The sequence below is a fragment of the Schistocerca serialis genome, chromosome 2, assembly GCF_023864345.2.
Source record: "Schistocerca serialis cubense isolate TAMUIC-IGC-003099 chromosome 2, iqSchSeri2.2, whole genome shotgun sequence".
In the NCBI taxonomy this organism is placed as follows: Eukaryota; Metazoa; Arthropoda; class Insecta; order Orthoptera; family Acrididae; genus Schistocerca; species Schistocerca serialis.
In genome coordinates this window covers 1,086,670,270-1,086,691,504 of record NC_064639.1, presented here as the reverse complement: position 1 = coordinate 1,086,691,504, position 21,235 = coordinate 1,086,670,270, and the positions used below count along the sequence as shown (strand labels likewise).

Genomic DNA, 21,235 nt, shown 5'->3' with positions numbered 1-21,235 from the left:
GGAAGGGAGTGAGACAGGATCGTAGCCTCTCCTAGGCGTTATTCAATCTGTATATTGAGCAAGCAGTGAAGGAAACAAAAGAAAAATTCGGAGTAGGTATGAAAACCCATGGAGAAGATATAAAAACTTTGAGGTTCGCCGATGGTATTGTAGTTCTGTCAGAGACAGCAAAGGACTTGGAAGAGCAGTTGAACGGAATGGATAGTGTCTTGAAAGGAGGATATAAGATGAACATCAACAAAAACAAAACGAGGATAATGGAATGTAGTCGAATTAAGTCGGCTAATGCTGAGGGAATTAGATTAGGAAATGAGACACTTAAAGTAGTAAAGGAGCTTTGCTATTTGGGGAGCAAAATAACTGATGATGATCGAAGTAGAGAGGATATAAAATGTAGACTGGCAACACTTTCAGTGTTTCTGAAGAAGAGAAATTTGTTAACATCGAGTATAGATTTAAGTGTCAGGAAGTCGTTTCTGAAAGTATTTGTATGGAGTGTAGCCATGTATGGAAGTGAAACATGGACGATAAATAGTTTGGACATGAAGACAATAGAAGCTTTCGAAATGTGGTGCTGAAGATTAGATGGGTAGATCACATAACTAATCAGCAGGTATTGAACAGGATTGGGGAGAAGAGAAGTTTGTGGCAACAACTTGACTAGAAGAAGGGATCGGTTGGTAGGACACGTTCTGAGGCATCAAGGGATCACCAGTTTAGTATTGGATGGCAGCGTGGAGGATAAAAATCGTTGAGGGAAACAAAGAGGTAAATACACTAAGCAGATTCAGAAAGATGTAGGCTGCAGTAGGTACTGGGAGGTGAAGAAGCTTGCACATGATAGAGTAGCATGGAGAGCTGCATCAAACCAGTCTCAGGACTGAAGACCACAACAAGAACAACGAACTACCAATGGCGCTTGAGCTGGTAGTAGCATTTGCAACAGAGCGTTTACTTCAAACTAAACGATCCTCATGTAGCGTTGTAGTCCAGTGTCGTCTTAGTTCACAACAAAACTTCCGGGCTCCCTTAATCGTCTGTCAAGCGCGACAAACGTATTCGCACACGGAGTAGCACAGTTCGAAAATGTTGCGTTTGAAAATTATGCGGGCCTCCGGAGCATTTTGACCCCTATCACCGTATCCTAAATGCTTATCGTCATATTCGTCGAGGGAATACCGATTTCTCGCCTTGGTACCCCTACTTTCACTGTTGTGGAATTATGAGTCACACCTACCTCCATCGTCGTCCCATCGCACCTCTTTTCGTGTGTATTCACAGCCAGACGAACGCTTCCGACAACTATTGACTGGGTCAATACAACTTCCGAAGATTATCGAATGACTAGCAGATAAAAGTCTGCTACGCTAGCTGATACAAATAATGCCAGTTGTTCTCGTAACATAGGCGGTAGAGCACAAGATTCCTGAGCTGTTGGTGCAGGTTCGGTCCCCACCCCCTATCGAAAATTGTTTAATTTTTGTATTGCTCTGTTGTTCAGTTCGAAGAAACCAAACAAAGAACAAGTTTGGCAACACCACCTCCATCAGGCTGCTTGCATTTGTGCGCATGACAACCTTATTGGTTAACTTCAATGATAAATGACTCGGAAACAGCACAGCAAATCGAATTTTTTATTTAGCAATTAATTCTCATCACAGCCTTACTTGCAACACCCTTAGAAGTTTCTCACTCTTCGTCTGACCACCCTGTATGTAACAATACGTATATGACACCTGATAATGCTCATGGGCCGTGCGCTTTATCGGTTCCTCATCGATAGCGTGCGGCTACGTCTTTGGTGGTCGCTGAGCAACCTCCTTGATGAAACCTCGCGATAGCGAGCACACGTGACTGGCCACTGTCACGTAACACTGACAAGGGGAGGCCGCCAATTGTGAAATTCAGATTCGATTCATACTGCGCATAATAAAAGCTCATGGCCAGAGGTGTAATGTGGCAAAGCACCAAGATGCACTTCTCAGCCGTTGTCGAGAAAATCGACAGTTAAAAGAAACCGTTGCGGTGAAATACTCTCGACGATTAGTAATTTTCTACATCGTCGTGGCGCAGCGGTAAGCGCTCTGGTTCGTTATCCGAAGGTCGCCGGATGGAATCTCGCGCCATGCAACTTTTTTCGAATCTCGCGCCATGCAATTTTTTTCGAATCTCGCGCCATGCAATTTTTTTTATTATTAGTTTTTTGTAATTCATATATATATATATATATATATATATATATATATATATATATATATATAAAGTATTAATGAATTGCTTATGCATGTTGGTGAAGGCGGATCGCTCTCCAATTGTACCGCCTCCATTTTTCCGTTTTTTTTTAACAGGGTGTACCAAAGCTCTCCCGTCCGCACTGATTTTCGACAATGTTATAAGTTGCGCTAGGGACCGCATCTACCTTCTTTCGAAGTTAGATGGCAACTACGCTGTTATGCGGCGGCTCGTTTCGGCCCATTCAACATCTGTCATACAAGTGTAACGAGCGAGTAACGGAGTTTATATTTCATACCTGCCACAGGGAATTTGTGTTCGTGGGGTCTCTATTCTAATTCGAACGTTTGACTTACGCTATACGTATTCGTTTCGGAATATCGTTTCTACGTCTTCCGTTAACTATGCGTGGTTAACATTATGCAGACAATTAATAACATTTGTGAAATACAACTTTGTTTGCGGAAAACATAATGATGTTCGAAGTCGCCAGTTTTTCCACGACAAACGACTTTCAACAACTTATTATATGCATAATTGTTGCAACTCATTGCCGGGAAGTTATATATATATATATATATATATATATATATATATATGAATTATAAAAAGAAATACTAAAAAAAAGTTGCATAGCGCGAGATTCGATCCGGCGACCTTCGGATTACGAACCAGAGCGCTTACCGCTGCGCCACGACGCTGAAGAGAATTATTTATCGTAGAGAGTATTTCACCGCAACGGTTTCTTTTAACTGTCGATTTTCTCGACAACGGCTGAGAAGTGCATCTTGGTGCTTTGCCACATTACACCTCTGGCCATGAGCTTTTATTATGCGCAGTATGAATCGAATCTGAATTTCGCAATTGGCGGCCTCCCCTTGTGAGATGCTTTGGCTCTAGGTCAATTCCTTCCCCTAGCTGGAGGAGGAGGTTCCGGAGCACCAGCAAGTGCTCGTTCCCCGGGTCTGTAAACCGACGAGCGTTTCTCGGCGCTGTTCTTGGAGCTTGGATTGCTAAGCTCACTTGTCTGAGAAACACGACGCCTGAGTTCCAACACAGCCTTTGTTTGCCTTTGCTGTTTGTCCTGTGGGTATACAGACATAGTTGAGCAGCGTACACGTGTAGATTTGTTTGACGGGCGTCTTGCTTGGTGCCGTGGCGTGCTGCGCTCAGTGGTTAAGCGTATCCACTTACACGGAATGTGCAGCGGTAAGAGTGTTATTGGCGACGTGCAACTGCAGCACTTACCTTTTGGTGGGTATGTTTTTAACAAGTGTCTGCCACATGTGTGTAGTACACGGGCAAGTTCAGGTTTCGTAGTGTTGTGTTTTTGAGCCCACTGAACTAGTCTGCGTTGGCCATATTTAAGTGTGCTCGGCGAGGTGAAGAGGTTTTCTTAAGTATGAGCCAGCTGAATCTTTCCAGCTTTACATCACTGCTACCTCGTTTTTTAAATCTCTTGTTCATTTTTTTTAGGTATTGTTTAAACTGAAAATTCATTTTTGAGGGAATTTTACTTGCACAATATTATTACTGAAAAGATATTCTTGTATGTGTAGTGCGGGCTTTGTTGAAAGTTCAGTATTTTGAGCACACTTGTTCGTACAATACCTGGGGCCTCTTTTTCTTAATCGTACTTCCCACTTGTTCTTATAGTCATCGCTTATAATGCCTCACTGGTTGATCTGGGTTAATTTGTAAACCTTCTTGAATGCTGCTTTTCATCGATATGCATAACGTAAGTGTTTTCTATGGTTCAGTATTGTTTGTATGATACAGACTGAACCAGGGACAGCGCAGACAACAACTAACTAAAAAAAATGGCTTGAGCACTATGGGACTTAACATCTGAGGTCATCAGTCCCCTACAACTTAGAACCACTTAAACCTAACTAACCTAAGGACATCACACACATCCACGGCCGAGGCAGGATTCGAGCCTACGACAGTAGCAGCCGCGCGGTTCCCGACTGAAGCGCCTAGAACCGCTAGGCCACTCCGACCGGCACAACTAACATAAATTTCACCGTTATGTATCTCCTTTGATAAGGTAAGTAATATAGCAATGTTTTTACATTGTTACTCATTTGCTTCAATACTGTTTTAACAGCGAAGTCTTTTACTAAATTGTTATACTCACTGACTTACATTCTCAGTCTTTCAATTTTTTCTAAATTCTTTGAGCACTAAGAGCCATTCATTCAGCTGCCACAAGCAAACGTTTTGTAATAAAGAACAAAAGTGAATATCTGAATTTTTATGGTAATTAATGTTAACTAAGGTTTTCAGATAAATATCTTTTCTGGCGCAAATATTAATTTTTACTTCCCGCACCTTACCACTCCCAGCTCCCCGCTAGCTACCCCATTTCATTTCATGTGATCGACTTTAAGCTTTTTATTCAAATAAGTCAGCCTGGGTAGAACCATGACGTCTTTTAATCTATTACAGCCTTTACGGTGATAAATCCTGTATTTTCTTTCGTATTCAGCAAGCACCACGGTATAAGTGATGAGTAACCCAGATCCTTCCCAGTTGAAGTAAATTGTTGAAGTTGACTTAAAAGTAAAAGTGAAATCCGTCTGGCGCAACAAAAAGGGTTCAAATGGCTCTGAGCACTATGGGACTTAACATCCGATGTCATCAGTTCCCTAGAACTTAGAACCACTTAAACCGAACTAACCTAAAGACGTCACACGCATCCATGCCCGAGGCAGGATTCGAACCGGCGACCGTAACGGTCGCGCGGTTCCAGACTGAAGCGCTTAGAACCGCTCGGCCACACCGGCCGGCTGTGGCGCAACAGAACACGATTTTTCTACTTGGTATGAGAATGTACCCTTCCTGGGAGAATATTTTGTGGACGTTACGACTGTAAACTGGGCGGCATGTTATTCATACATATAAGAAATGGGCAACATAACTCTGCTGGAAATATTAGAAATTGAGGCGCAAATGTTACAAAATTCGTTTTTCTTGTAAGTTCCTCAGGAAACGTGTACGTATGTTGAAAAGGAGACAGTTCCTACTGTAGAATCATCTTTGCCGTTCTTTAAGTTAATCAATTTCTGTCTGAATAAGATCACTTTTCAAGATAAGCTTTATGTTTGGAAATACCTGTTATAACTCTGAAATACCTTTCTGTACTACATTTATTTCATCTCTGGTTGCGACAGTCAGTTAACTGCTGATGGCATAAGAAACCGCACATTCCTGTATAAACGAATCAAAAACTGTTTCAGTACATCGAGAATCAGCTTCCCTTCTACGGTCATACGTTTTTTCTTTAGTAAACATAGAAAAAGAAGGTACATAGTGCTTCAGTTAGCATAAAGAAAACAAATGAAATGTACTTCGTAACAGACTGTTATAGATAACCAGAGGCCTTCTCCTTTCTGTAACAGTTCGACACAGAGCCACACACAAAATCGGCACTGTGGGCAGCTGTTTTCTGGTCACTTTGGAGGAACCCTTCTCATCGCTCCTGAAGAAACAGATGACGCGTTTGCCTGCAAAGAAGCAACCAGAGAACAGGGCCACGATCCCTGTTTACGCTGGGGGAGTCTGCAGGCGGCCAGCGAAGAGCACGTCTCCTGAAACTTGGTCCACCAGGAAGAACGCGAACGGGTGATCGGCCTTGAAAGTCACCGGCCGATGAAAGCGTATTCCGCCAGACCTTGTAGATGTTACCACAGCTGCAACAAGATAAATAATGCATTTCCTACACAGTTCTCGTAAACATATACCACAAAATCGTACTAAATAAAATACTAATAAAAGGCCAGCTTTGCGTTTCTATTAACGACGGGATTTTCAGATAACCAGCTGTCTAAAACCAGTAACGCACTGGGAGATTCTTACACAAGTGATATGACAAAGTTTTAAATTAGCGTTAACGTGAAGATTGTGACTGACAACGCTGACAGTAAAATTACACAAATATTCACGAAGGCTACCTTTTGTAACATGACAAATGTCCCCTCTGGGTGCCTTTCTTTTTCTGTTTTTCGGGCTGTGTACATGAAAGCAACTGTCACGGTGCACACTGAGTTTAGCATAACAAATGGAGCATTAATTTAAAGCTAAAGACCAATGGATGACTTCATGTGTTTCTGCTGAAGTGTGTCAGGCATTTAGTGGTGCTATTCTCAGGCCAAATCTACTGACTGGAATGCCAAGGTCTTGAAATGAACTCATGGTTGAAATTCCTGGCAGATCAAAACTTTTTGGCTGACCGGAACTCCAACCCGGGACTTCGCCTTTAGCGTGCATTACTCTCATTGACACATATATTCTGGGACTAAATATTTCAAGTCTGATTGTATGTCCCCTATCATGTAATAGTGGCTGCAGTAGCCTGATTGTCGAGATCATATTTTTTAAATTTACTTTTTCTAGATGTTCTTATACACTAACAAAGGAAAACTCTTGAAATAAATCACAAACGTACGAAGTCTCTGTAGAATGCATCGCTGCCTCGTGGTGTTAATAAACAAAGAAAGCTTAGTATCAAAACAAAAGCTTTATTTCTGTGTTATGGATGATTTCATTGCTTGTCAGTTACTCTGTCTGCAGTGCGAATAATTGTTAAATTTATTTAATGAAACTATGTGGTTCCAGAGGCCTTTGCAAGTCTCAAAGACCTAAGATGTACACATACAGCCTAAAGCGACGAAAGAAAACTTGTACGAAGACTGGCATTCGAAACTGGGCCTGCTGCTCACTAGGCAGATGCACTAATCACTACGCCGTCCTGGCACACTGGCTTTGCATAACTGCATGGACTACCCTACCATGCCTCCCTACTGAGTCTAAATTATCATTCACGCCTCAGCCAACAAGGTATTCCCCCTAAACTCGAGTAGCATTGCAGAGGCTCTCCAACTGTATTGGAAGAGCTTTTCAGCATCAAACGAACACCATGCGGGTTGAGGCATGATTGGGAATTTGGATTGAGGAAGGAGGCTTGCTAGGGTAAACAATATAGTCGTGGGAAACTACTGTCCCACGATGGCGTAGTGGTTAGCGTACCTGCCTCGCGAGCCTGAGACCTGGGTTCAAATTTCATTCGTCGCTTCAGTCAATATGTCATCATCATCATCATCATCATTTAAGACTGATTATGCCTTTCAGCGTTCAGTCTGGAGCATAGCCCCCTTATACAGTTCCTCCATGATCCCCTATTCAGTGCTAACATTGGTGCCTCTTCTGATGTTAAACCTATTACTTCAAAATCATTCTTAACCGAATCCAGGTACCTTCTCCTCGGTCTGCCCCGACTCCTCTTACCCTCTACTGCTGAATCCGTGAGTCTCTTGGGTAGCCTTGCTTCTCCCATGCGTGTAACATGACCCCACCATGTAAGCCTGTTCGCCCTGACTGCTACATCTATACAGTTAATTCCCAGTTTTTCTTTGATTTCCTCATTGTGGACACCCTCCTGCCATTGTTCCCATCTACTAGTACCTGCAATCATCCTAGCTACTTTCATATCCGTAACCTCAACCTTGTTGATAAGGTAACCTGAATCCACCCAGCTTTCGCTCCCATACAACAAAGTTGGTCGAAAGATTGAACGGTGCACAGATAACTTAGTCTTGGTACTGACTTCCTTCTTGCAGAAGACCCCAGTTTTCCTATGATTTCCTCATTGTGGACACCCTCCTGCCATTGTTCCCATCTACTAGTACCTGCAATCATCCTAGCTACTTTCATATCCGTAACCTCAACCTTGTTGATAAGGTAACCTGAATCCACCCAGCTTTCGCTCCCATACAACAAAGTTGGTCGAAAGATTGAACGGTGCACAGATAACTTAGTCTTGGTACTGACTTCCTTCTTGCAGAAGATCCCAGTTTTTCTTTGATTTCCTCATTGTGGACACCCTCCTGCCATTGTTCCCATCTACTAGTACCTGCAATCATCCTAGCTACTTTCATATCCGTAACCTCAACCTTGTTGATAAGGTAACCTGAATCCACCCAGCTTTCGCTCCCATACAACAAAGTTGGTCGAAAGATTGAACGGTGCACAGATAACTTAGTCTTGGTACTGACTTCCTTCTTGCAGAAGAGAGTAGATCGTAGCTGAGCACTCACTGCATTAGCTTTGCTACACCTCGCTTCCAGTTCTTTCACTATGTTGCCATCCTGTGAGAATATGCATCCTAAGTACTTGAAACTGTACACCTGTTCTAACTTTGTTCCTCCTATTTGGCACTCAATCCGATTTCTTTCCCACTGACATTACTTTCGTTTTGGAGATGCTAATCTTCATACCATAGTCCTTACATTTCTGATCTAGCTCTGAAATATTACTTTGCAAACTTTCAATCGAATCTGCCATCACAACTAAGTCATCCGCATAGGCAAGACTGCTTATTTTGTGTTCACATATCTTAATCTCACCCAGCCAGTCTATTGTTTTCAACATATGATCCATAAATAATATGAACAACAGTGGAGACAGGTTGCAGCCTTGTCTTACCCCTGAAACTACTCTGAACCATGAACTCAATTTACCGTCAACTCTAACTGCTGCCTGACTATCCATGTAAAGACCTTTAATTGCTTGCAAAAGTTTGCCTCCTATTCCATAATCTTGTAGAAAAGACAATAACTTCCTCCTAGGAACCCGGTCATTCGCCTTTTCTAGATCTATAAAGCATAGATACAATTCCCTGTTCCACTCATAACACTTCTCCATTATTTGCCGTAAGCTAACGATCTGGTCCTGACAACCTCTAAGAGGCCTAAACCCACACTGATTTTCATCCAATTGGTCCTCAACTAATACTCGCACTTTCCTTTCAACAATACCTGAGAAGATTTTACCCACAACGCTGATTAAAGAGATACCTCTATAGTTGTTACAATCTTTTCTGTTTCCATGTTTAAAGATTGGTGTGATTACTGCTTTTGTCCAGTCTGATGGAACCTGTCCCGACTCCCAGGCCATTTCAATTATCCTGTGTAGCCATTTAAGACCTGACATTCCACTGTATTTGATGAGTTCCGACTTAATTTCATCCACCCCAGCCGCTTTATTGCACTGCAATCTATTGACCATTTTTTCCACTTCCTCAAATGTGATCCTATTTCCATCATCATTCCTATCCCATTCTACCTCGAAATCTGAAACATTACTGATCGCATTTTCACCTACATTGAGCAACTCTTCAAAATATTCCCTCCGTCTGCCCAAGGCATCCACAGGATTCACCAGCAGTTTTCCTGACCTGTCCAAAATACTTGTCATTTCCTTCTTACCTCCCTTTCGAAGACTGCTAATTACACTCCAGAATGGTTTTCCAGCAGCTTGACCCAAAGTCTCCAACCTGTTTCCAAAGTCTTCCCACGATTTCTTCTTGGATGCTGCAATTATCTGTTTGGCTTTGTTTCTTTCTCCAACATAACTTTCTCTGTCTACCTGGGTTCTGGTTTGTAGCCATTTTTGATACGCCTTCTTTTTCCAATATGTATACATATTAAATTTATTTTGAGAAAAACTGTAGTAACTGAAACTTTTGCGACATTTTTATAATTGTTACGTAAACAAAGGAAAAGTTAAAAGATTAGATGAGCCAGCTGAGTCGACATTCTATGAGAGCAGGAATTTACTTCCCCATACCTGTCGCTGCGGCTGCCTCCGTTCCCTCCTCGTTAACCTCTATGAAAGCCTTGTGCAGAACATGGGTCACTGTAAGTGACTCGTCACTGATGGCACTCAAGTTGGCCGATTTTTCATCAAACATGGATTTCATGCCGAGCTGAAATTTAAAACAGTAGAGCATTAAAAGCAAATATCTGAACTATTGATTATTCCTTTCTAACATCATACCTAACTTTATTCATTGAACACAGTTACAGGTAACTGACTTGCAACTGGAGGATACGCGCTAGCTGATGACCACAAAATCATTTAACACACAGAAAGCATCTCTAAAGTATGAGAAAAACAAATAATAAAGTGTAGTTCAGGGATAGAAACATTATGGTAACGATACAGGCAACGTGCCTCACCTTTATGTTCAACGGTCGTTTTCTAGAACAAAGTAAGTCCAAGGAAGTCTAGTAACGCACGGCAGTTTATCCCAGAATAATGGCGCAATGTCTCATTGCATTACGGACACACAACACCGTGATTCCAATACAACATTAATTTATTTCTCTCCAAGGAACGTACATCATGGAATATAAAACATTAATTCAAGGATAATCAATATTTCCAGAGTGTCTATAATTACAAATATCAACCCGCAACACCCTGGTCAACTTCTAGAGGAATGACCAGTTGAACGGGACGTGAGACTATGGATCCTTCTGAAGTTCATAAGGTTACAGTTCGTATTTTCCCATCTCTTCCTTCATGAAGATCTATCCGCGCCTTCCTCCACATGTGTCGTGGACCAACATCCTCTTGTAGAAGAACGACATCACCCAGCTGGAGTCTTCCTGAACCTGGCCTTGGTTGATGAGTTTCATGGAAGTTTTGAGCAGGAGCAGATATTCTTTCTTCCACCTGTTCCAGAAGTGTTCTACCATCTCCTCCAGCCGTTGAAATTCCTTGGACAAGTCCTTTCTAACTGGTGATTCTGGACCAGTAGGTAGTGTTGTGAGTCGATCACCTACAAGGAAATGTGCGGGAGTCAGTGACTCAGATTCCTCTCCCCCTTGTGTAATTTGTCTAGAGTTTAGTGCTGCTTCTATGCTGACCAGGATTGTGTTGAGACCTTCTTCGTCCAACTGTGACTGTCCTAAAACTTTTCTCAGGCAGCATTTGACAGATCCCACCATCCGTTCCCAGAACCCTCCCCACCAAGGCGCGTGTGGGGCGATGAATTTCCAAGTGATGGCTTGCTGGGCAAGGTACTTGTGCGTCTTGCTTGCCATGAGAACCTGCCAGAGCTCCTTCAGCTCTAAGTGCGTGGCATGGAAGGTAGTAGCATTATCAGTGTAAATTGTGGTGGGCACTCCTCGTCTTCCGACAAACCTTTGTAGGGCTTGAAGAAATCTGTCAGTTGACATCTCTGAGCGTATTTCCAGGCGTATGGTTCGTGTTGTTGCACATGTGAATAGAGCAATATACGCTTTCTTCGTAATATGTCCTTGTCTGACATATAATGGACGAGCAAAGTCAATACCTGTTACTGTAAATGGTTTCAGTGGTGAGACTCATTCAGCTGGTAATGGAGCCTCAGTTTGTTAAACAACGCGAGCTTTCACCATCTTACAAGGTAGGCAACGGTGTAGAACATGTTTAATTGCCTGTCGAGCTATAAGGATCCAGAATTCTGTTCTCAGTTCAGATAACACTATGTTTACTCCAAGGTGATGCAAACGAATGTGAGTCTGCTGGATCAGTAAACGTGTGAAATGATGACGAATAAGACCATTACCCAAGAATGGGTTGTAGCGAGCTACCTGAGAATTACATGGTAGAGGAATGTTGTTGTATAGTGCATGCAGCTCGAGCGCAAAATGTTGCTGTTGAACAACTTGAATCCAGTAAGTGCATGCGTCGCCCAAATCTGATGCTGTTAGTTCTCCAGATGTTCTGTTTTCTTTCAATAAGTGCCATTTAAAGCGAAGTACCCATCCTGTAACTCTTAACAGCTTGAAGTAGCTATTGTACCCTGTAGCTGTTAAAATAGGAATCGTTGTTTGTACCATAAAGACTTGGTCTGTTAATTTCTTCTTTTCTGGCAAGGAGTGCTCTTCCGTCTGTATAATTTGAGGCCACTGTGTTCTGTTCTTTGTTAACCAAGCAGGTCTGATGAGCTGGATTTTCGTCACCAGGGCAGTGCTTCCACTGTGACGGATTCGTTAGTCGTTGTATTTCCATACCACGGTTTGACACAAAGGTTTTCCATCGATTAGGGTCATGTTGTATCCATCCTAAGGCTACAGTTAAGTCAGTCCACAATGTTGCACGACTTCCATTATAGCTCGTGGCCTTACAGAAATAATGAAGTAGTCTTGATCCAAGAAGTGTCTCTAGAAGGTCCAGCCGTGGAAGAGTTATTTTTTTGATGGGAGCTAGTCGGGTTTTACTGCAAACTAAATGGACTGATACCATATTTGTTGTGGTGCACGGTACATAAAGGACTGCTCCGTAGGCCTTTTCTGATGCGCCGCAAAAGACATGGATTTTTGGCTCAGTGTTTTCAGATACACCAACCCATCGGGGCATTTTTATGTGTGAACATGATGGCAATGTTGATACCCACATTCGCCAGCTTTTGCTAAGATCAAGGGGTAAAAGCTCATCCCATTCTATTCCTCTTGAGCAAATTTCTTGAAAAATTATTTTTGCAATGAGGGACACAGGCGACAACAAACCCGGTTGGTCATAGAATCTAGCAGTGTTTCGTAGTACTTCTCGCTTTAGTGGCAGGACGATTTATAACATTGTCGGTAACATTGTTGTGAACAACACTGAGCGTATCAGTCTGTGTGTTCCAGTGGACTCCCAGTACCTCCGGATCTGTAGTGTTTATACGACACCTTCTGATTTCCATATTCCAATCAGTTGGCTTGAATTTGTGGCCCACTTTGCCACTGGTAGACTGATCTGTCCCATGAGTGATGTAAGCTCATAATATAAGTTAATTACGGCATTGTCATCTTTAGCACCTGCTACAAAATCATCCATGTACATATTATCTTCAACAAGTAAAGCAGCTTGCGGAAAATTCGTTTTGTGCATTACAGCAAGTTCTTTCCGCGTGGCTGCAAGAAGAAACGGACTGCAGGTAAGTCCGAAAGGTAGCCGGGTGAAGCGGTATGTAATCCTTTCGTCAGTTGTAATATAGTTTCCTTGTTGATCTAAGATTACTTTGTACCAAAAAAACCTTGTGAGATCTCTATGTTTCCTGTGAAGAACTAACTGTATAAATGCTTGTTTGATATCGGCAATTAAGGCTACTTGATGTAGACGATATCTCAGTAATATTGAAAGAGTGTCACGAAGTAAATTAGGACCTATTTCTAAAGAGTCATTCAATGAACGTGCATTCTGGTCGTGCAACGAACCATCAAATAAAATCCTCCATTTGATGACAACTAACTTTTCTTTCTTTACTGCATGATGTGGCAGATAAAATGTGTCACGCAATTTCTGTCCAGAAGGGGTGACTTCCACATGTTTCTTCTTGATGTGTTCTATCATTTGCGCCTCGTAAATTTGTTTCAGTTTCTTGTCCTTCGTAAATTTTTTCTCCAGTGATGCAAATCTCTTCTCTGCTTGCTGAAGATTATTAGATAACATAACGTTGGGTTTTCTGGGGAAAGACACCACTCTTCTTTTGTCTTCGATGCAGTAGGATTTTGAGAAATCTTGCAATAACGCCAATTCCTTCTGATTCAGAGTAGTTGTGTGGTGTCACCGCCAGAACTTCATGCGCCGTTTCCATGCATGCATTGAGACTGGCGGTTGTGACTTTGAACAATTATGAGCTACGATGTTATGTGGTGGATGTCCATAACTCAATAAATATGCATCCCCGACCATTGGCTCCCTATCTTAGTATACGTAATAGCTTGTGGACCCAATATCACCCGTTCCATTTGACCCAAAAGTTTTGTGCCCTACTGTATAGAGCCGTGATGAGTGCAATAAGCAAACAGATTAAAAACTAACGTAGGGCTTGTCAGTGCTTTGTGCGAGGCATTGTGAGACGAAAGAGAAACAGAAGTGGCCTTAATGACTATGACGCTGATCATGAGAAACCAATGAAGGGCTTCAGAGGCGTTTGCAGGCCATATAGAGACAGCACATCTAGCCCTCCACCCAGCCTCTGAAAACTTCTGAACGAGTGGGCATAACCAATGAAGTGATGAGAAGCCCTTTGAGATCATGTGATCCAACCTCAGGGACAGACGCAGGTGAGGGTAGAGCCCAACAAACGACAGGAGGCAAGGCCCTCACGAGCAGTGCAGTGGCTCAGGCAGTGAATCTCGGAGATATGCTATCAGTTAGCCTCGGGTAGGGTGGCAGACAGTAACCGTGTGCCGATCACACTTAGGCAGTGCATCGTTCCTGATTAGAAGCCTAGGGGTCGAGGCTAGGCAAGCTGAAGTGGGAGCAATTGGATTCTTGCTACTGCATTCCATACTAAGTGCTTAGGGTGGAGATTGTGATTCGGCGGGCCGACGAATCGGAAGAGAATGTCACTGTCTGCTGTGATCTGGCAGCTTTGCGGAAGTGACAGTCCGTGAAGGCAGATAATCACTTAATAATCTAGTGGATAATGCCGTAAGTTTTGTGATGCTGCTCACAGTTGTTGCGGTTGTCTATGGCCGGTATTACACTATCAAATTTCTTTATCAAAGATTTGATCAAAGATGTGATCCAATATTCCGTCCAATATATTTGGCAAAGATCTTTGACGTAGCGCTACAAGGGGTATTACATTGTCATCAAATTTTTCGTCAAAGTTCAAGATGGCTGACAACAACTTGTTAGTAACCGCAGCAGTTCTACGTACATTAATTGCATTGTGTGCACATGCGGAAAAGAAGTGGGGGGAGAAAATGGAACCATACATACGAGGTTGACAGCCTTAAAAGTCCTGGGATTACAACTTGATAATAAATTCAGTTGGGAGGAGCACACCACAGAACTGCAGAAAGGCCTTAACAAATCTGTATTTGCAAATCGAGTGTTAGCAGACATAGTCAACGTAAAAATAAAAAAGCTTGCATACTTTCATTCCATAATGTCATATGGGATAATATTTTGGGGTAAATCTTGAAGTCAAACAAAAGTTTTCAAGGTCCAAAAGCGTGTAATACGTATTATTTGTGGAGTAAATTCACGGACCTCCTGCAGAAACCTCTTCAAAGAACTGGGTATACTAACTACTGCCTCTCAGTATATTTAAATCTTAATGAAATTTGTCGTAAATAATATATCTTTTTTTCCAACAAACAACTCAGTTCATACATACAATACCAGGAACAAAAATGATCTGCACAAGGACTTAAAAGCACTTACTTTAGTTCAAAAAGGGGTCCACTACTAAGGAACACTCATCTTCAATAATTTGCCAGGAAACATAAAAAATTTAGTTAGAAATAAAGATCAGTTTAAAAGGAGCCTGAAAGACTTACTACTGGCCAACTCCTTCTACTCCATTGGCGAAATTTTTAATAGAAACAAATGATGTATTGTATTTATTCATACTATTAGTATTGTTATTTCAGCTTAAAAAAAATCGACATGTTCCACATCCACGAGGATCTCCTCAGCACGGATATATGGAACGAAAAACTATTCTAATCTGGGTGAAGCCGTGGGTTTTACGACGACACGATAAAAGCATTCAACAAAACTTGTTACTTGAGCTTACGGTGGAAGACGTCAAGTCGTACATAAATTACTTAAGAATGGATGAGCATACATTTCTGTATGTGCTCAATGAAGTGTATCCTCATATCACAAAGCACAATATTCACTTAAGAACTGCTACATCTTCAGAAGACAGGCTCACTATAACACTCCGATTCCTTGCTACAGGAGAGGGATATGTTAGGTTAGGTCAGGTTAGGTCTCCAATCTTCTTAATCTATTTTTGTATTCAGGGTGCCTCACGTTGTAAAGCGCCTCATCAGCTTCAGACATCTCTATTAATTTTGTAGTTGTCGGCACACACCAATTGTATTTGCCGGCAATGGTTATAAAAACACTACAGACGACAGAACGCTGCAGCGATGCTAGCGCTCGATGTGGTAACATGTCACATTGCAGTGAACAGAAGACAAGCGGTTTCTTTGATCAAATATACAGCGAGGCCCTAGATTTGATCAAATATTGGACGACATTTGACAAAGTCCCTATTACACTATCAAATATCTTTGACAAAGATATTGGACAAAGAAATTTGATAGTGTAATACCGGCCTATAGCAATGTAGCAACGCCAGAAGACTGGCGAAGGGCAGGATGACGTGCAGAGGGATGAAGATTGCTGCAGCGACTGACAGTTGACCTCAACCTAAATATACTGCGCAACAAAATTAAAGAGTCACTTTTTCGAAACGTGGTCATTTTCTTCCATTGCGACGCAGAAGGTCTAAATATGGCTGGAAGGTGCCTACAACCTTCCCCCTTTAATGGTGCAGAAGCGTGCCGCTCTGCGGAGTCACGCACGGACTCAGTGACACTTTAACAAGCAATATGTCGATTTGAGCATAAAAAGGCTGGAAGACCGAAGTTAATGTGAGGCGTTAAGATGGATTAACGTTGTTACATTGGCACTACGTTTCTCCACAATTCTGCCCAACGCCACAGTGAACATTTCACCCCATGGGAAGGTTGCCCAATGTCCCATTACCCACGTCTCAACCCTTCTCTTGACGCCTCGGCGACAGAGGCAGAACCGCTGCATCCAGCGGTGAAATCACGCGGATTTCTTATAAGTGGTCGAAGAACACATTTTGGACACACTGCTACTCAGAATTGACGCTGGATGCCCTCATGATGTGTCACAAACGCCGTGAATGTAACCATACCTTTCCTTAGGGCGTTCATTTAGACACATTTCGCTGTCGAAAACGACAGTTTGCAATTCACTGTGCAACAGGAAGGCTTCCTTGACAACTTCTGATACTGCTGACACCCTGTAAGTAGGCTGTTTAAGTTTTTATGTTTGTAACGCCACGTAGCGCTCTGTATGAAAATCACTGACTGTGCTGTGTTCAGTCTGTGGCTGGTTGGACTCACTGTTGGAATATTCGCTTGTGTACTGTTGGGTAGTTGGATGTGAACAGCGCGTAGTGTTGTGCAGTTGGAGGTGAGCCGCCAGCAGTGGAGGATGTGGAGAGAGAGATGCCAGAGTTTTGAGCCGACGGTCTGGACGTGTGTGCGTCAGAAAAAGGAAATTTGTTTAATTAGATGTCACAACATTTGCTAACTATATGCCTATCAATAGTTAGTGCCTTGAGTAGTTAGAATCTTTTATTTAGTTGGCAGTATTGGCGCTCGCTGTATTCCAGTAGTTCGAGTAACGAAGACTTTTGTGAGGTAAGTAATTTATGAAAGGTATAGGTTATTGTTAGTCAGGGCCATTCTTTTGTACGGATTATTTAAAGTTAGATTGCGTTGCGATAAAAATATTGTATGTGAGTTTAGTGATGATCAGAATAAGTAAAGAGGTAACTGTCTGAGTACGTTCAATTTTGCTCAGCTGTTTGAAAATCAAATAACGTAACAGCTTTACCAGCACAGTAATTCATAATTTTTCTAAGGGGACGTTTCAACCCTTGCCAGCTCCGCCTTCCCCCCTCCCCAAGCGGGTGATTCATCTCCTCTTTGTGGACGTCATGGGGCTGCAACCCTATTGAACGTGATCTCACAAACGTACTGTGACCGCAGTTTTCCCTCTGATACAATATGTGAAATCACTTGGGACCATTCAAAAGAGTTCGACGAGATCTCTAAACGTTATTTGAAACGTCTTTGGCACGCCCTCTTGTGGGGTCTGCAAAGGCGTGCAGTATTGGCAAGGGTCTTATAATGCTAATTACTTCATGAAGAAAGTATAAAATGTATAAGCTTGACGTTAGAATTAAACTCCACCTAACGCTGCGTTAAGCATACAACACGATAATTCACTTCAATACACTTTAAGAAAAAAAAACGATGTGTTACGAAGGAACTATCCGAATTGGACGGAAATCGGTAGATGTGACGAACATGTACAGACAAACAAATAATTAAAATTTCAGAAAAATTGGATGATTTAAACAGGCGAAAGAGCTTCACAAAATTAAACAAGTCAGTAACGCGTTGCTCCATTTCTGGCTTTATACAGGCGGTTATTCCAGTTGATATTGACTGACAGAGTTATTGGAAGTTCTCCTGACGGATATAGAAGCATGTTCTGCCTCACTGACAGGTTAGATCGTCAAAATCCCTAGCTGATTGGAGGGCCCTGCCCAAAATGCTCTAAACGTTCTCATCTAGGGACAGATCTGGCTACCTTTCTGGCCAAGGAATAGTTTGGGAAACACGAAAACAAGCAGTGGAAAGTATCCCCGTAAGCGAATGGGCATTATCTTGTTGAAATATAAAGCCACGTTGGCTCGCCAGGAACGGCAAAAAAGCGCGGTGTACAATAATCTCGACGTACCACAGTGCTGTAAGGGTACCGCGGATCAGAACCAGAGGGGTCTTGCTATGAAAAGAAATGGACCAGGTTGTCAGCCGTAATGGCGGGCGACAGTGAGGTTGGTATACCGCCACTGTCTGGGGGGGGGGGGGGGGGGTCTTCTGACACATCAGTGCTACTCATCGGAGCTCAGTTCGAAGTGGGACTCATCACTGAAGACAATTCTACTCCACTCAGTGAGATTCTAGGCTGAAGATGAGTCTGGAGACACCCCAGACAGCGGTGGAGTACCAATCTGGCTGTCACCTGCCATGTGGCCCGACAACCATGAGGGTTGGGTTGGGTTGTTTGGGGGAGGAGACCAGACAGCGAGGTATTTGGTCTCATAGGATTAGGGAAGGAAGCGGACGGAAGTCGGCCGTGCCCTTTCAAAGGAAGCATCCCGGCATTTGCCTGGAGCGATTTAGGGAAATCACGGAAAACCTAAATCGGGATCGCCGGACGCGGGATTGAACCGTTCAGTGTGCTAGCCACTGTGCCATCTCGCTCGGTGACAACCTGGAGTGATGGTCTGTGATGCAGTTTCTTCTCTTAGCAGGACCCCGTTGGTAGTCATCCGCGGCCCGCTCGCAGCCCAGTGATATGTCGACGATATTCTACGCCCCGCTTTGTTGCTCTTCATGGCAAGCCTTCCTCGGCTTACATTTCAGCGAGATAATGCCCGTCCGCATACGGCGACTGTTCTTGCCAAATACTACTATGGCCGGCGAGGTCACCGGATCTCGGCTCAACTGAGAACGTTTGGACCGTTATGGACAGGGCCTCCAACCATTTCGGGATTTTTGCCATCCAACCGGCTAATTGGACATCATGTGGCACGATATCCCTCAAGAAGACATCCAGCAAATCTGTCAATCAATGCCACGCCGAATAACTGCTTGCATAAGAGCCAGAAATGGAGCAATGCGTTATTGGCTTGTTTAATTTTGTGAAGCTCTTTCGCCTGTTCAAATCACCCAATTTTTCTGGAGCTGTAATCATTTGTTCGTCTGAATATGAACGTAACATCTACCGATTTCCATCCCATTCGGATAATTTCTTCGTCGTGCGTCTTTTTTTTGTCCGAGACTGTAACTTTACATTTAAGAATTAATATTTACGGTAATTGTATACATTTAAATTATAGCAGTAATGGAGAACGCTCAATAATGGGCCAATTATGTATACATTAACATGCAACAACTTCCTTTATGATCTAGAAATATATGGTTATAATTATTCGGTATACTCACTGTTTTTAGAATTTTAACTAGGCTCTTTTCGTAATCCATTTTGAATTTTGGTAGGTATACATCCACTTCTTCTTCGCCCATTCTGTACTGGATATCCTGAAGAGTTACATTGCCAAGTTTCTTCTCGACGTCTGTCAGTCCGTTTAATTCCTTAGGTAGTATCACTAACATACTAATTCGTGACCCCTATTAAAATTGTAAGAAAAGCACATTAATATTCTCAAAATCAGTTCACATGCCAGAGATCAGTCCTGGCTCATTATTAGGTTATAAAATCTCCATTTTTCAAACTTCAGACCTTGCATCCCTCAGTACTTCATTTCCGTATCCAAAATTCTTTTAAAAAATACAGTTATGTTTAATATGGCTAATTTATCTATTTATTAACATTACAGAGCGACCCACAGCCTTGGTAACTGTGGTGGGTAGTTTGCTATCAAAAACTAGTAACAGACTGAAGAGACAGACTCTTCGCCTTTTTCTACGGCTTCACTCAGTGCTGTTATTTTTCTTGTTTTGACCTAATTACATTGCTAATTAAAATAACATGTGATACATAAAAGTACATTTTGGAAAAGGAAAATAAATTTCACTTAATAAGAAAATAATAGACGAAAGGAAAGATTTAGACAATAAAAGCGGTCCCTTTACCTGGCTATTTCCAGTGAGAGGCTTCGGCAAACACTTCGAACCTGTCTTACCTTAATTAGCATGTTTTCTTCTACTATGGTTACTGCTATATGTGTGTATCAGATGAGATTAGCCCTACGATGTCTGTGTGTGGTGTGTGACAGCACTACTTGTTACTACAATTACTTCCTCCATTTGCCCGCGTCATGAGCGGTAGAGGAGTCTCGGAAGGGGCCTCAACTCTTGTCTCCCCGAAGGTCACTCCTTATTTAAGTTGTACGTTCGTAATTGTGTAGTTGAGTATTAATATACTTCATGCGTATTTTTTGTACAGTGTTATAAGGTTGACGTGTTTTACAGTTTGCATCTTGTACAGTTTAAATGTTACACGGTTTCATGTTAGAAAACAATGATCCAAAGAACTAAAGAATTACTTCTTTCATGTTGTACAAACAAAATCAATTTTTATTTTTTATTGCTAACTTATTTCTAAATTCCATATATACAGGGTGATTCAAAAAGAATACCACAACTTTAGGAATTTAAAACTCTGCAACGACAAAAGGCAGAGCTAAGCACTATCTGTCGGCGAATTAAGGGAGCTATAAAGTTTCATTTAGTTGTACATTTGTTCGCTTGAGGCGCTGTTGACTAGGCGTCAGCGTCAGTTGATGCTAAGATGGCGACCGCTCAACAGAAAGCTTTTTGTGTTATTGAGTACGGCAGAAGTGAATCGACGACAGTTGTTCAGCGTGCATTTCGAACGAAGTATGGTGTTAAACCTCCTGATAGGTGGTGTATTAAACGTTGGTATAAACAGTTTACAGAGAATGGGTGTTTGTGCAAAGGGAAAAGTTCTGGACGGCCGAGAACGAGTGATGAAAATGTAGCACGCATCCAGCAAGCATTTGTTCGCAGCCCAGGAAAATCGACTCGCAGAGCTAGCAGAGAGCTGCAAATTCCACAATCAA

The 21,235-nt window shown here is 42.3% G+C and overlaps 1 protein-coding gene across 1 annotated transcript in view; it reads right to left on the bottom strand.

Annotated features, from left to right (window-relative positions):
• Nucleotides 1-5,366: 5,366 nt before the first annotated feature.
• Nucleotides 5,367-21,235, bottom strand: part of LOC126456703 (serpin B8-like) — a 118,189-nt gene continuing 102,320 nt past the window's right edge. The window contains exons 6-8 of the mRNA XM_050092439.1: nucleotides 19,635-19,820; nucleotides 9,862-10,000; nucleotides 5,367-5,927 (exon numbers count right to left, since the gene is read on the bottom strand). Coding sequence (XP_049948396.1) covers nucleotides 5,782-5,927; nucleotides 9,862-10,000; nucleotides 19,635-19,820 — 471 coding nt within the window. The 3' untranslated portion in view covers nucleotides 5,367-5,781. The remainder of the gene's footprint in view (nucleotides 5,928-9,861; nucleotides 10,001-19,634; nucleotides 19,821-21,235) is intronic.